At 38.4% G+C, this 17256-nt stretch overlaps 1 protein-coding gene across 1 annotated transcript; it reads left to right on the top strand.

Moving 5' to 3' along the window:
• The first annotated feature begins 300 nt into the window (after positions 1 to 300).
• On the top strand, positions 301 to 2049 carry MC4R (melanocortin 4 receptor). Its single transcript, XM_034995735.1, has one exon. It carries the CDS (start codon positions 594 to 596, stop codon positions 1590 to 1592), a length of 999 nt encoding a protein of 332 aa, XP_034851626.1. The 5' UTR covers positions 301 to 593; the 3' UTR covers positions 1593 to 2049.
• The last annotated feature ends 15207 nt before the right edge of the window (positions 2050 to 17256 follow it).

A 17256-nucleotide genomic window follows, 5' to 3' on the forward strand; every position in this document is an offset into this window, starting at 1 on the left:
GTTCCACATGCTTCTGCATCTGAATCGGCGTTGCCCTGCAGTTTGTATCTCTGGAACATCCCGGTGTCTCACAGACGTCCAGCGCGTTTGGATTGGTCAGGAGGAAGCGGAGGAGGAGCCACTCTGAACATTTTTTTTTTTCCTTCACACACCATAAAATCAGCAGCAGCTACTAACACTCAAAGCAACGCTTCAGGCTGGGAACTAACAGCTGACGTGAACACGTGCCCACAGATTCGGGTCCCAGTGGCACAGCAGCTACTAGGAGAATTATTTTGAAAAGACCTGACTGAATGCGTAAGACTAAAGTTAAGGTGGGAGTGAGGACAAAAAAGCAAAGAACAAACTCTTTGAACGGAGAATGAGCATTTCGGAAGCCTAAGCTTCTAAAGTGAAGGGGATCAGAGCTGCACCTGGAAGACAGGAAAAGCTCCATCTCCAGCCTTTGGAGCATGTGACATTTACTTACAACTGGCATGCCAGTTTTAGCCTCAGAACTTTCGGAGCGACAAAGACGTGGACAAAATCATTGAGGCTACCTGACCCAAGAGATCGAATCAGTGCCCTGGGGATCTGCATCCACTTGGTGCAGGATGAACTCCACTATCCACCATGGGATGCACACTTCTCTCCACTTCTGGAACCTCAGCACCTACCGACAGCACGCCAATGCCAGTGAGTCCCTTGGAAAAGGCTACTCTGATGGAGGGTGCTATGAGCAACTCTTTGTCTCTCCTGAGGTTTTTGTGACTCTGGGGGTCATCAGCTTGTTGGAGAATATTCTGGTGATTGTGGCAATAGCCAAGAACAAGAATCTGCATTCACCCATGTACTTTTTCATCTGTAGCCTGGCCGTGGCTGACATGTTGGTGAGCGTTTCGAACGGCTCAGAAACCATTGTCATCACCCTGTTAAACAGTACTGATACGGACGCACAGAGTTTCACAGTGAATATTGATAATGTCATTGACTCGGTGATCTGTAGCTCCTTGCTTGCATCGATTTGCAGCCTGCTTTCAATTGCAGTGGACAGGTACTTTACTATCTTTTATGCTCTCCAGTACCATAACATCATGACGGTTAGGCGGGTTGGGATCATCATAAGTTGTATCTGGGCAGCTTGCACGGTTTCAGGCATTCTGTTCATCATTTACTCGGACAGTAGTGCTGTTATCATCTGCCTCATCACCATGTTCTTCACCATGCTGGCTCTCATGGCTTCTCTCTATGTCCACATGTTCCTCATGGCCAGACTGCACATTAAGAGAATCGCTGTCCTCCCAGGCACTGGCACCATCCGCCAAGGTGCCAACATGAAGGGTGCGATTACCTTGACCATATTAATTGGGGTCTTTGTTGTCTGCTGGGCCCCATTCTTCCTCCACTTAATATTCTACATCTCTTGTCCCCAGAATCCATACTGTGTGTGTTTCATGTCTCACTTTAACTTGTATCTCATCCTGATCATGTGTAATTCCATCATCGACCCTCTAATTTATGCACTCCGGAGCCAAGAACTGAGAAGAACCTTCAAAGAGATCATCTGTTGCTATCCCCTAGGTGGTCTCTGTGATTTGTCTAGCAGATATTAAATGGGGACAGAGGAGATACTAAAAAACATGCATTATGAGACTTCTTCATTCTCACACAACCTGAACAATGTGTTTCGACAACAGCTTCTTCTTCTGTGAAAGGCATGAGTTGAGAATATCTGTTGTGTAAATTTAAGTTTATGATGTTCTGATATGAAAAAAATGCCCAGTCTCTGTACATTTCTAATGTCATGCTACTTTTTGGCTGTACAGTGTTTATGCATTTAGAGGTTGTAGGCACTATGAATTTATAGACAAGAAAAAAGCTCTTATTAAAAGCATAACAATGTTTCTTGTTATTTACAAGGATTTGACACTTTGCTTGTTTTAGGAACATAGAAATCACAGAATCATTAAATATATGCTAATAAGTGGCTTCTTATATTACACTATATAACATTGAAATGTAGAAATTTGATTGTACCATTTGGGGGGAAATATTGATGAATAGATGCTTGTTCATTAAAACAATGAACTGAAATTTTAAGTAATAAAATGTGTTCATTCTCCCTGTGCAGACATAGAAATGAAGCTCCTGTTGAGAGAAAAACAGCTTAAAAAAAAAAAAAAAAAAAACAACTCCAAGATTCTGAGCCATAAAACTATGTCTGTTTCTCAAAGACAAAGAGATTAATTTTCCCATGCAAACACTCTGATATTCCACAAAGGCAATTCAGTTTGTGGTAGAGGGAGATAGTAGTTATAGGAATTAAAGTATTCTGGACAATTTAAGTTAACATGTCAAGCTGAACTTCCTGATACGAAACTATTTCCAACCATCATTAATACAATCAGAGAATAAGGCCTTTTCATTCCTTTAACCAGGAACCCAGCATCTGCTGAAAATGTTCAGAAAACAGGGTGCTGCCCTGAGAGATCCGGCTTCCAATCTCTAAAGAACTACACACTCAGCAGAGTTCTTTTACTCTTCACATGGAAGTGACTGGCTGTTGATTTATTGCTTATTTGCTGCACTGGAGTTTAAGTAGTCATTGCCAAGGGTTCTAACTTTACAAACCAAATCTATAGCACACATATATCCATGCCATATTTGTAAAATCTAAAATAAGGGAGCCTGTGATACTGATACATGACGAGCAGGAAGGAAGGCTCTACCTGAATCCCCTGAGGACATCGTTAACGCAAATCAGCCTTCCACAACTACATTTTGGAAAGTGAATACTTGTTTTCTTCCAAAATCATCCCACAGATTTAGTTACTAAGCAATAAAACCTGTACTTTCCAATTTACAGGTACTTGAAAATTAAGAGAGAGAAAATATATCAGGCTGAGGGCTACCACTAAACAAACTATCCTTTACTTTACAATGTCTTCAAGTGCTTAAGGGCAGAGATCACATGCAAAGGTATTTCTTAAATCAAAAATGTTTCACATATTGGCAACAAGTCCTGAGGAACTTTTCAGCATTCATGTGGAAACATTACTTAAAAGTAGAATGGTGAAGTTCAAGTTTACAAATGAAAGGTGGTACTTGATTCACTATGATTCCTCTATTCCTCTATTTTGATGCAAAACTAAGTGTGAGGATGTAAACATAGACTGCTCTAACAGTCAGAACCCAAAGGTCGGGGGACTGGAGATACAGAAGAGAGAGCTCTAAGCATGCCCCATCTTGTGTGGTGGCTGTCTATTCTGTCTCCTTCAAGTGTCATATCAAACGCTGCTTTGTCTGTTGAGAACCAGCCCACTTCTCCCATGGAAAGGAAATCCGGCTCTTTTGTCTTCGCTTCTACACCCCCTCTTGGGGCTGTTTACAGAGTTGGGTTGAGTGTTAGTCATGAACCTGCCTGCCCCACCAGTCTCCCCACCAGTCTCCTCTATATGCCCAGGTCACAACATTAGGCTTCAGTTTCTTTAAGTGCATCTTACTCAGTTTTTCCAGTTCTCCAAACATCCTTCTATTATGTTACTCCCTCCTTTTCCAGTAAAACCAAGATTCTCCCAGAGGGACATATCATTACCACCCAAACTGCATAGTTCACGTTAGAGTTCACTCATGGTATTGTATATTTTATGTGTTTTGACAATTGTATAATGATATGTATCCACCATTACATTATCATACAGATTAGTTTCACTGCCTTAGAAATCCTCTGTGCCCCACCTATTCATCCCTCCTTCACCCCTAACCCCTGGCAACCACTGATCCTTTTACTGTCTCCACAGTTTTGTCTTTTCCAGAATGTCATACAGTTGGAATCATACAGTATATAACCTTCTCAGACTAGCTTCTCTCACTTAGTAAAATGCATTTAAGATTCCTCCATGTCTTTTCATGGTTTGGTAGCTCACTTCTTTTTGTGCTGAATAATATTCAATTGTATGGATGTAACACAGTTTATCCATTTATCTACTGAAGAACATCTTGGTTGCTTCCAAATTTTGGCAATTATGAATAAAGCTGCTATTAAACATTTTTGTTTGGACAGAAGTTTTTAATACCATGCCAAGAAGTAAGAATTTACTTTTAAAAACTTCAGCATAAATACTGTGATATATGCATCTATCCTTTAATATTTTGTTAAGGGTGATTAGTTAGTATTTGAATTATGCTGGTAAAGAACATACATCTGGAGCATAATTCAAATACTGGTAAAGAACATACACTCCAGATGTGAAAGCAGCATCAGATACCTTTATTGAAATTTTCACCAGAAAGTTCAATTAGTAAGTGTAAGATATATTAGAAATTATTTTTCATTGGTGAAATGAGTGATTTTCAAGACTTGCAGTTGACTTAGAAAGTTGTATAGTGGCCACCATAACTTGCATGAACAGGGACAAGATTTCTGCCCACTTAGCAGCTAGCCTAACACTCAGACACTATGTCCAAAGCTCTTAGTAGTCCCATGCCCCCCACCTGCTTCAAGAGTCTCTGTTGCCCAAACTAAGTATTTTCATATTACTAAAAAACCATCTTTGAATAATTATTTAATAACATGTGAGTAAGAATTGACTTCTGTTTTATGTTACAAGGAATACACAAAACAGAATATTTAGTATGCTACAAACTAACTAAATAAAGTACCACTGGGAACAGATCTTAGAGATCATCTCATCCAACCTTCTGAGCAGACTCTGAGAGATTGCTTAATGCCACATACATAATCAGTGGCAGCACCAAAACCCTAAAACCCAGTCCCAGATCTCCCTGACCCAAATTTCAAGAAACTTCTTCTATAGACAAGTACCACTTCCCAGTCATAAAGGAATGCTAGGATTGAATCCTGGTTACACCACTATTTAGCTGTAAGATCTCGTTGAAGTTGGTTTTCTCATTGTTAAATGTACATAATGATACCTGTCTCAGGGGAATCTTAGAAGGATAAAACACAGTTATAAGGTCAAGGTTGTAAAGTTCCACAGAATGGTGTTCAATATATATAGGCACTCAAAAATGGTAATTATTATTATTTTTAAATGCAAAATAAATGAATAAACCCATGCATGAAGATTTACTAGTTTCACTATTTTTTTCAGACTCAACATGATCAATAAAATCTCAGCCTTAGGCTTAACTATGTATCTTTTCTTAAATCACACTTTTTTTTTTTTTTTTAAAGATTTTATTTATTTATTTGAGACAGAAAGAATGAGAGACAGAGAGCATGAGAGGGAGGAGGGTCAGAGGGAGAAGCAGACTCCCTGCCGAGCAGGGAGCCTGATGCGGGACTCGATCCCGGGACTCCAGGATCATGACCTGAGCCGAAGGCAGTCGCTTAACCAACTGAGCCACCCAGGCGCCCTTAAATCACACTTCTTAATTTCCTTGATTTTGATGGACTGTTTTGTATAAATTGATGTATTTAAACATACTGGATACATGGGCATACCTGTTAAAAGGATAATTTGTTATCACCAATAATGCTAATTGTTTTAAAATTTGCAGTGCCACATTCAATACCGAAAAAGGCTAATTAGAAAGATAGTGTGCCAAACATGCAATAACCAATTAGCCCATTTCTTCAAAGACTGACACTCATTAAACTTTATGCCACAAATTTAAGTGGTAACACACATACAAAAAGAAACATTATCTAAGCTGATGGCACTGATATTAAATGTACACCCTTGAAAAATACTACAAATAATGAATTTACACTCACATCTGGATGCTCAGTTATTGGTCCATCACATATTGATCAAAGCTAAGTGCATGAGAGTAGAAAGAGCATAGGGTTTGGACTTAGGGCATATTGGATTCAAATCCCAGATTTACTAGCTCTAGAACTTTGGGCAAGTCACTTAACTTTGCTAAGCATCTACAGTCTGAAGATATTAATATCTATCATCTCATCATACGGTTAATGATAAATATTAATGTAAAATTAGATAATTGGTTTAAAGGATCTAGTATAGAGCTTGTCACTATAGGTATCTATCACTGTAATGATCGATCAAGTTACACTCATAGACTTATCAGAGTTTAGATTCTAGAAGATGTTAAATAGTGGTACATACTTGGATAGCCTCACTTCCATAGCAGGAGAGGCAGGAACCCACTCAAATGTGTTTTCAGTATTTCACTCATTTCTAACAAGCAAAGCAAGTAAGAGTAAATCTCTATGTTTATTATTTTAAATATAAAGACGCTTGGAACATTTCCAAAAAATCAGGGGAGATAGTGAGTGGAGTTGGTAGGGAAACACACATTGTTTCAATGGCTTCGGTAACATTCTAATTCTTGTGTGGGATAACCGGTTTAATATTATACTTCACAACTTAGAAATATATGCAAATACTCCTTTGCATGTATTCAATATTACATGAAAATTTAATGAATATAATGTATTTATTTTATAATGTACTTAGTGAGAGGGAACATACAAAAGTTCTATTTGCATGGAACAAATAAAGGATTCCTAGCATAATTTAATGCTGCCACTTTGGGGGGGGGAGCTTTGATTTGTGATAGTCGTGGTTGAATTTGGCCCTAGGTTAATGGAATTAATAATCATAGTTTACAATTATTAGTGGTGCTTTTACTTCCAAGAGTCACCTGGAAGCCCCACAAATACAGAGAGCCAAGAGGAAAATTTCAGCAACTCAATCAGTGAACCATTTGGTGAGGTTTTATATGGGGCTCAGCTGCAAATGAAACCATTCTGGTTTGATTTCTAAACCTAACATTTTAAACAGTGAAAGAAATTTCATAGTTAAATTCAAGCCACCACTGCCTATAATTAAAAATGAAAATGTAACAATAAATTTGGCCATTATTCCATTTGAGGAAAAAAAAACCACTAAAGCTAAAAATTTTACTTGCAAAAAGTTTCCCTCCTCAGTTCAAAATGTGTTTCATTTGTAATACCAAAGTTTCAAAATGGCCCCATTCAAAACAAAGCATGCAGATTTCATATAAATGCCACAATATCCTGAAGATTTCATTTAAAATAACATGCATTATTCATATTTTTACTGACTTCTTTCATTCAAGAAGAAAGCAAGTCTTCAGAGTAATTTTGTGTGTGTGATTTTATTTACACTGTATGATTTATAAAATGTTGCTATTTGTGGTCTATATGTAATTTTTACCTGTTAGTTATATAGCTATTAGCTATTTACTACCAATATTGGAAAGAAAATCTACACATTTTCACTTTTCCCGACCTCTAACCTTCTTCATTTTCCACATCAGGGTCTCATTTTCACCTTAAACAACAGGGCTAAAATGGCAGTATTCATTGACACAAGTCTGGCTTCTCGTTTTTACTCCACATTTCCATTATTTCATATTCCTCTGGAACAGAGACTCAAACCTTCAGTCACTTTGCACTCACACTCCAAAATCAAATGAAATTCATGAGATTTTGAATAAAGAACATACACATAAAGCCTGACACAAACGTCTTTGCCTTTTCGTATGTACCACAGAGGTGTATGGACAGAAAACGTTTTGACTCCTATGAACGCATGATTCTTGTTGGGCAAAATAGAAAGACAAGGATGCTAGACTGATTTATTTGGATTTGGTGGGCTTTTTTAAGAAACCTACTTAGCATCCAGGCACAGAGGAGGCTGGGATATACATACAAATTGGTTGGCATGAGCATGTATACAGACAGCGGAAGATAATCCTCAGCATGTCTTGAGCCAGCAAGTCCTTCCTCCTACTGTCTCCAATCTCATTCCTGTGAGGCTTTCACCCCCATTACTGTACTGAAGCTGCTCTTGCTAAGTGACCAAGGTACCTGCAGTTATGAAATCCGGTGATCAGTTTTGTTCTTATTTTATTTGGACCAACAAACACTTGAACTTTTGGGTCACTGCCCCCCCCCCCCCGCCTTGCTGTATTTGGCTCACAGAACACCCAAATCCTTGGCTTTCCTCCTACCTCAAAAGCATCTTCTCAATTACTTTTCAGATTCCTCCTCTCTCCTCTAAACACTTAATAGCTGGATCTCTGGGGAGAGCTCAGTGCTTTGTACTGTTCTCTTCTTTATACTCACTCCTTTGGTCATTTCGACCAGTCTCAAAGTATTAAATACTATTACTATACTGAAGACTCCCAAATGTGTAGCTTCAACTTAGATCACTTTGACTATTTTCTGAACATCTACACTGGCTTTCTAAGAGAAATTCTGTCTTAGTCAATACAGGCTACTATAACAAATTACCACTGACTCAAGGCTTAAGCAACATTTATTGCTCACTGTTCTGGAGGCTAGGAATAAATGTGCCAGCCAGTTCAGTTCCTGGTAGGAGACCTCTTCCTGGTGTCAGATGGCTGCTGTCTAGCTGTATCATCACGGGGCAGAAAGAGAGAAGGGGCTAGCTCTCTTCCTCTTTTTATAAGGACAGTCATCCTGTCATGGGACCTCCACGCTCCTCTGAAAGGCCCCCTCTTCAAATACCACAACAGTAATGCTCCGACATGTGAATTTTAGGCGGACAAAAATATTCAGTCCATAGCAAATCCTAAACTTACAAGGCTATTTATTTATTTATTTATTTTTTTAGAGAGGTGGAGGGAGGGGCAGAGGGAGAGAGAGAATCTCAAGCAGGCTCCACATCCAGCACGGAGCCTGGTGCAGGGCTCGGTCTCACAACCCTGAGATCATAACCTGAGCTGAAATCAAGAATTGGATGCTTAACCAATTGAGCCACCCAGGTGCCCCACAAGTCTCTTTTAAACCCCTAGTTTTCCCACCCAAAATTTCTCCTCTTACTGCTTTGCCCACATCAGATGATGACAACTGGATCTTTCCAGTTGATCAGAATGAAATCTCTGAAGTCACCACTAACTCCTCTGTCTTATATTCCATTTTAGATCCATCAGGATATACTGTATGCCTTATCATTAAAATATTAATATCCAGTGTCTTCCCTATAGCACCTAGAATAGAGCTTGTCTATAAGAAAAGCTCACTAGATATTTGAGGGTGAAGGAAGGAATTTGAAAAAATAGAGGAAAAAAGCCAGCACTGGGTGCCCTATTAAGAGTAATATTTAAGAGGTTTCTGAACAAAGAATAGGACGCAAAGTCATGATCACAGAGGCAAGAGAGAAACTAGGCAGGGGGGTATAGCTGACGCCCAGAGAGGAGTGAGTTTTCAGGAATGAGGTGTCAGTCATTTCAGTAAAGAAAGAACTGAAAAATGTTCAGAAAATTCTCCAACTAGAAATTTAGTGTATTTCATTTGAGAACGGAACTGCCAACATGAATGAGGTTTTGATGAAAAAACAAGAAAACATGAGAAGAGCCAATTTCCAGTAAAATATTGAAGCAGCTACCAGATGCTTTGGGTCTTATATGGAAAACAGAAGTAGAATGAGAGATGCAGGAGTATAGGAACAGAGTACAGACTCTTCCATTAACAAGCTGGACTGAAAGGAATGGGGCATATATTATTAAGGGATAATTTTCTCAAAATGGATTAGCTTCAAGGAAGATTACATGCAGAGGCAAAGAACCAATACAGACTAAGGGGCTGAAAATACTGAATATTTACTGAAAACTGTCAGTAGTACCACTAAATAATTTTCCCGTAATTTTTCATAAATGGTTGTCTTTTCTTTTGGGTTCTTTTTTCCCTAGTTGCACCAAGAAGTAGCTTTGTGAACAGCTCTACTTAGGAATTGTACCTTCCCAAACACCAGCAGGTGAAATGGCATTTTAACACCTCCCACACCCTAGAGGGCAGATGACAAGCTCAGCACTCACCTGGGGACAGTGGCTTTAGTAAGGTCTATGCACACGCACCCTTTTCTGTTCAGAGTAGGAGGCGCCTTCAAAATAGTCTTTCATTCATGGCTAGAGTGAACTTCACTCCTAACTCAGCAGGGGCTATCCACCCATAGATGGCTGGCCTACATATCAAACAGGAAAGCAGGAGCTCCTGCTGCCAGGGATAGTAGACTTCAGGACCAGCAGAGACATGCTGGAACAGCTTATAACTGTGTACTTTCTGCAGCAGAAAGGGGAGGATCAGCCCTCTTGGCCACTGTGAGTGCAGAGGATGCACAGGACGGAACAGGGGTGATGTCAGCACCCACACCTACAGATGTGACCAACTGTGGGAGAAAGCTGTCCCTGGATAAGATCCTGACTTAACTGTCCTTTTATTAAAATTCTCCTCCAGAGTGACAGCAGAGGGGTCAACAAGCCACAAGTATGCCCTAATAAGCGCTGATCCCCTTACCACCTCTTTCTTTCTTAGCACTGAGACCACCTCAGCTGAAGTCATAAGAAGTGCTTATGTTTCCTTGATTCATTCATTTTGACACTCTGATACCTGGTCCTGCATTATATTGTTCCATTTTTATTTAGACATTTTGTTACATAATAGATTTTACTGTACACATCTGAAAATAGAGTCTCTCTCCTATGTAATCAGTTTCGATAAAAGGAAGATGATCAAATTCAGAGAGACTGAAGTAGAGTTAAACAATGAACCTTAAAGAGGCCTTCATCTTTCGAGGAAAATATGAAAGAATATATACAGAGAATTCTAAAGGACAAATTGAACATACACACACATACACAAACATGCACACTGGTATCCAGAAGTGTAGAAAACAGGCCAAGTGAGATGAGTTTATTTAAGTCAGTAATTTCCTAAAATGGCTTTGTAAACTGTTGCACTTATTCTGCTATTTATGGAACACTGAACTTCTCTGTCATTATCTTCAAAATAAGAAGAAAGAAGTTGCCAAGAGGAAGTTTCTCGGAAGCCTGATAAGTGAAGGTTGTTCATTTGATGTTGTAGGTCTAGAAAACAGTGCCATCTGAGGGCTTAACCAAGCAGCTTTAGGAAGAATGATCAATTAGCCAGAGAAACTGAAATAAAAACTCTTCGATAAAAGTCTACCATTTTTTTCAACAAGCCACAAATAAATGGCAATGAGTGGTCAAAAAATGAGCAGATTGGCACATCACTTGGCAGGCAGCACCATAGTGGGGAAGTTTAATGAAAACTTAGGGTAATTTTAGGAATCAAGGCTATCTGGATCAACTTAACCTAAAGACAGAGAAAATGGGGAACAGCAGATCTTAATCTGATTATTCTAATCACAAGGGGATGAAAACTTTAGAGGAGCAAAAAAACAGAGTATAGCCCCAAATTTGTTTATCTTGTCTCTTTTCAAGTGTGGTGCCAATTACAAGCACTGTCCTTGGCCTGAAGGTCACATTCCCCAATTACCAAATCCTTCTAGGCATCAGAAAGACATGTTTCCCCTTGCATGTTGTTTGCTTGTTTTTACAAAACATAAAGAGCAAAAATGATCCTTTCTAAATAAGGGCTGGTATCACTAGGATATTTGCCAACAATAAATATTCTTTTCCACTGTTTCAGATAACATGTCTATGAACCAGGAAGAAACACCTAGATGCCTGTGAAATTCACTTTTACAAAAGTGTTTTGTACTCACAATCCCTAGTACATCATGAAAAGAGAAAGAATATTTTTTTCCTTTTTTTTTTTTTTTAGAGAGAGAGAGTACAAATGGGGGAGGTGAGGAGGGCAGAGAAAAAGGGAGAGAGAGAATCTTAAGCAGGCTCCATGCCCAGCACAGAGCCCAATGCAGGGCTCGATCTCATGACCCTGAGTCATAACCTGAGTGGAAATCAAGAGCCAGATGCTTAACCGACTGAGCCACCCAGGCACCTGGAAAAAGAGTATTTTCATGGCAGTAATCGAGGATTCTCGGCCTGTGAGGAGACTCTCCTGGGTCTCCTACAACACCACAATTCTTACCCAGGAATAAGTAAACTACATCATGTTGTGAAACAACATACTGTAACCCCTAAATTAGAAAGGTCTTTGCCATGAAGAGCCTGGATTATTTTAGGGGACTGTCATAATTCCACAGGATCTTGGCTCCACCCGATATCCTGAGAAAATCTGCATCTAGAACACTCCAATAAGCTGGTACCAGCTCCACATCTGGCAAGCTTCATCTCCACAATGGGTGAGAAACAGTGTTTTAAAATGGTAATTATCATGTATTTTGTAATAGGCAAATACAGTATCTTGAAGTTTCACAGATTCCCAGCTTACAAAGACACTGGATGAAAATGTTGGCTGATGTAGTTCCTGCCGAGATGCATCTTCTGCTGCAGTTGTCCCAGATGCACCTCCCTTAGTCATCCTTACCTCTCCACATCTCTTTCCCGAATTGGTCTTTTCTTACAAAGCTCAGTTACTGCGTAGTTTGCTGTTTCCTAGCTGGTCTCCTTCCTGTCAATCCAGAGCACCCAGAATTCTCCCTGGCAAATTTTCTATTATTCAAATGCCCTTGAGAATTCTCATCTAATCTATTCATGGTAAAGCACATTAATTTGTCTATATAGAGTTAGATGCATTCCTTTCTCTTATAGTTTATCTACTGTAACAACTGTTCTCATTTATGACTATAATGCAATGGGTAGAATACCCACCTTAAATGGATTTAAAAAATGAAAAGAATTATTGCTCACATACTTTAGTATCTCATCAAACAGGGGTGGCTTCTGTGCATACACAGGTCCTCTCATGGATGAATCCTTGGTGATTTTACACAGGCCAGCATCCTTTGTTGAATTCCCTTAGATTTCAGTTTTCCCATATGGTTATAACATTGCAACAAACACCAGCTCTCTTTTTTAACTGCCTGCTGATAAAATTAAGGAACATATACCTGAGGTTCTTCTCTATCTGTCCAGGTGCTAATTCACAGTCTGCCATTTTAGCCGTCAAATAAGGACGATCACTTATGAATTTCATTGAAAATAGCTGTTCAATATCAGGCCTAGGGTTAATAATACTGTATCTTGCACTTAAAATTTGTTACAAATGTAGCTCTCATGTTAACTGTTCTTACTGCAATTTAAAAAAAAAGAAAAATAAAATAGCTACTACTGATTTCTAACCAAGATAACATTTTATTCTTAGCAGGTGACGCTATACATGGGACCTGGGGTTTCCTCTTCAGTTTTCTTAAGTGAATTTGATAAGAGAATAAATTGTGCTCCAGGGGTTCTGGTCAACTAGAACACAAGTATGGAATCCAAATCCAGTGACTTTTTACAATATATTTTGAATGTCAGAGCTAAAGTAATACATTAGAATTCTAGTTTAAAAAAACAAATAGCGGGTGCCTTGGTGCCAGTCAGTTAAGCGTCCAACTCTTGGTTTCAGATCAGGTAGTGATCTCAGGGTCATGAGATCGAGCCATTTGTTGGGTTCCATGCTCAGCACAGAGTCTGCTTGAGATTCTCTCTCCTTCTCCCTCTGCCCCTCCCCACTGCTCTCTCCCTTTAAAAAAAGATAAATCTTTAAAAAAAAACCAAATAGCTTTCAAAGCTACAAAATATATCATGAAAAATACAAATCAAAAGGTGATTCATACAATGTATAGTTACTTTATCTTCTGATACAAACAATTCTGCTTTTTTCTGTTGGCAGATTTTTCCACTATTACATTTTTGATTTTCAAAGTGTAGTCCTCATATTACCATCACTAGAATTACCTGAGAACTTGTTAGAAAAGCAAAATCTCAGGCCCTATACCTCTGCATTTTAATAAGATCCCCACATGAATTGCACACACACTGAAAACTGAGAAGCACTGTGGCATATAAATTGAGTCTATCAGGACACCTTCAGTTGCAAGTAAGTAAAAACCAAATAAAATGTCTTGGTAAAAGATGTGAAGAAAAACTTTAATCTAAGCCGCTATCTTGAGAAGGTAGGGAAAGAAAAGCAAATCAAGCCCAAATCTAGATAGAAGGATACAATAATTAATAAGAATGAAATAGTAAACAAATGCACAATAGAATCAACAAAGTTAAAACAGGTTCTTTAAAAAGGCTGACAAAACTGATCATTCCTAGTAAGATTTATCAAGGGACAAATAAGAGAAAACACAAATGATCAGTATGAGGAATAAAAAAGAGGAGACCATAACAGCTCCTGCAGACATTAAAAGATAATGAATTAATTTATAAAGAACTATACATCGATTCATTTGACAAGGCAGATAAAAATGATGAATTCTTTGGAAAACACTACTTACCAAAACCAACAAAAGAAACAGAAAATCTGAACACTTTTTATCTACCAAGTAATTGAATTGATAATTAAAAGCCTTCCTATAAATAAAATGCCAGATGGTTTTATGACTAATTCTTCCCAAACTTTTAAAGAAGAAATGAGACTAACCTTGCACAAAATTTTCCAGAGGTGGGAAAAAAAATTAAACTTTCCAAATTATTTTATAAGGCCAACAAACTCTTTCCACCAAAACATGACAAGACTACAAGAAAAAATGATAGACCGACTTCTCTCGTGCATATGGACACAAAATCCTGAACAATATTTGTAAATTTCCACATTAATTTTTCAAAAGGAGAGATTCTCTGATCATCCCAGTAAATGCAGAAAATGCATTTGACAGAATCAAAAAGCATGAAATACTTAAAGATAAATATAATAAATATATATAAAACCTCTACTTAAGACTACAAAGTATAGGGGCGCCTAAGCAAACTATAGGGCAGTTAAGGGTTCGCAGGCAATTCTGCATGGATGGATGAACCACATGGAACAGCCTGGGGTTGGAGATGGGCCTGGACAAATCAATCTTAAAACCAATGCTTCTGGGGTGCCTGGGTGGCTCGGTCGGTTAAGCGTCTGCCTTCAGCTCCGGTTCTGATCTCAGGGTCCTGAGATTGAGCCCCCGCATCAGGCTCTCTACTCAGCAGGGAGCCTACTTCTCCCTCTTCCTCTGCCTGCTGCTTCCCCTGCTTGTGCGCTCTCTCTCTCCCCCCCTCCCCGTCAAGTAAATAGATAAAATTTAAAAAAAAATAATAAACTACAAAGTATTAATGAAAAAAAGAAGACATAAATGAATGGACACATGACATGTTTACAGTTTATAAGACTTAATATATGAAATATGACAGTTATCTCCAAACTGGCCTATAGCTTTGAATCGGTATCAGTCAAAACCTCAGACTTCTGTGGATATTAACAAACTAATACTAACATGTATATGGAAATGCAAAGAGCTAAGAATGGCAAAGAACATCCTAAAGAAGAACACAAAATGTTTACTCTACAGGTTATGAAGACTTATTATAAAGATATAGTAATTATGACATGGTTTGGGTACAAGATAGAAAAATGGATGAGTGGACCAGATAAGAGTCCAGACACAGAGCCACACATGTCCAGACATACATAGTCACTTGATTACAACAAGATATAGTGAAAAAGACGGATCTATTTCAATAAATGTGTAGGTTACCTGTACATCCCCATGGGAACAAACTAATTCTTGACCCCTACCACATCATACATAAAGATAAAATTAAAATAGCTCAGGGCTGCCTGGGTGGCTCAGGTGGTTAAGCATCTGCCTTCAGCTCAGGTCATGATCCCAGGGTTCCTGGGATTGAACCCCCCATCAGGCTCTCTGCTCAACAGAGAATCTGCTTCTCCATCTCCCTCTGCCTGCCGCTACCCCTGCTCATGCTCTGTGTAGGTGTGTGTGTCAAATAAATAAATAAAATCTTCAAAAAAAATTAAAATAGCTCAAAGATTTACATATGAAAGGTAAAATAATTAGACTTAAAAAACAGGATGGTATATTCACAAACTTGACATAGGCAGAGATTTCTTAAAGAGGACACAAAAAGCACTAACATTAAGAAAAATTGGATAAATTAACATTAAATTTAAGAATTTTGGTTCATCAATATACATTAGTCCTAACAGGAGGTCTTCTTAGTTACAACCAAACTTTCAGACTTAATGTTTTACTAGGCTACATTTGATGTGGGTTTACTCAGAAGGGTGTTAGAGAACATACCTTGCCAGTAGGGCAGCATCAGATGTCTTTTGTGGGAGTCTTCTAAGCAATGCACAGAGCAGGACAGGAAGATGCAGGTGTAATGAAATGAGATCCACACCAACTGGGTGCAGGATTCACCCTGGCTTAAATGCTTCAAATTGCAATCTCTTGTAACAAAACCAAAGGTATGGCTTTTAGATCTTCAGCAGAAGACATGCCCAGTTACAAGAGTTACCAGTCTCAGGAAGTGACAGTATTTGTAGTTCTCCCAATTCAATGAAGTTTATAAATTGGGTCATTTTTACATGACCCCAAGCAACACAACTGATATCCTACCTGTGTTAGGTTGCCAGATGAACAGAGCTAGAAAGTTAACTGAAGGTCAAAATCAAATTCTCAGACAAAACAGAGTGCTGTTGTTCAAATACACACACACAATCAATTAATCAATCAATCAAAAAGAAAAAGACAAACACCTAATTTTAAAGAGGGCCAAAGCCTTATAAAATAGGATATCAATAAGGCCAACAAACTATTTTAAAAGGGCTCAACCTGGGCGCCTGGGTGGCTCAGTTGGTTGGGCGACTGCCTTCGGCTCAGGTCATGATCCTGGAGTCCCTGGATCGAGTCCCGCATCGGGCTCCCTGCTCGGCAGAGAGTCTGCTTCTCCCTCTGCCCCTCCCCCCTCTCATGTGCTTGCTCTCTCTCTCATTCTCTCTCTCAAATAAATAAATAAAATCTTTAAAAAAAAGGGGGGGGGCTCAACCTAATTAGGCAACAGGGAAATGTTTGAAACCATGAAAAGATAACACCACACACCCCAAAATTCACATAAATTCATGTGGGATTATAATTAGGTATAACCACTTTGGAAAACTCTTTGTAAGCATCCACTAAAAGCTGAATATATTCATATATTATGATTCAGCAATTTTAGTATCAGGTATATACTGAAAATATATGTATGTGAGTGTGTTCATCTAAAGATGTGCAATGAAGATCTAATGCACAGCATAGTGATTATAGTCAACAATACCATATTATAAACTTCAAAATTGCTAAGAGACTAATTTTTAACTGTTCTCAACACAAAAAATAAATGATAAACATTTGACATGATAAAGGTGTTAACTAATGTTACTGTAATAATCATACTGCAATATATAAATGTATCAAACCACCATGTTGTACACCTTAAACTTAAACAATGTTATGTCAATCATATCTCAATAAAAAATGAAAACAAACATGTACAAGAATATTCATAATAACACTACTTGTTATAGTGTGAAAATGGTGTAAAATTATTTGTAAAACTGAAACCAACCTGTCGATCTATAATCAATTAACAAATTATGGTTTACAT

Source organism: Mirounga leonina, unplaced genomic scaffold (assembly GCF_011800145.1).
Source record: "Mirounga leonina isolate KUSES-001 unplaced genomic scaffold, KU_Mleo_1.0 Mir_93, whole genome shotgun sequence".
Classification (NCBI taxonomy): domain Eukaryota; kingdom Metazoa; phylum Chordata; class Mammalia; order Carnivora; family Phocidae; genus Mirounga; species Mirounga leonina.

What these genes read in the sequence shown, in the direction of transcription:
- MC4R (XM_034995735.1), top strand. Translation starts at nt 594, where the DNA reads ATGAACTCCACTATCCACCATGGGATGCACACTTCTCTCCACTTCTGG.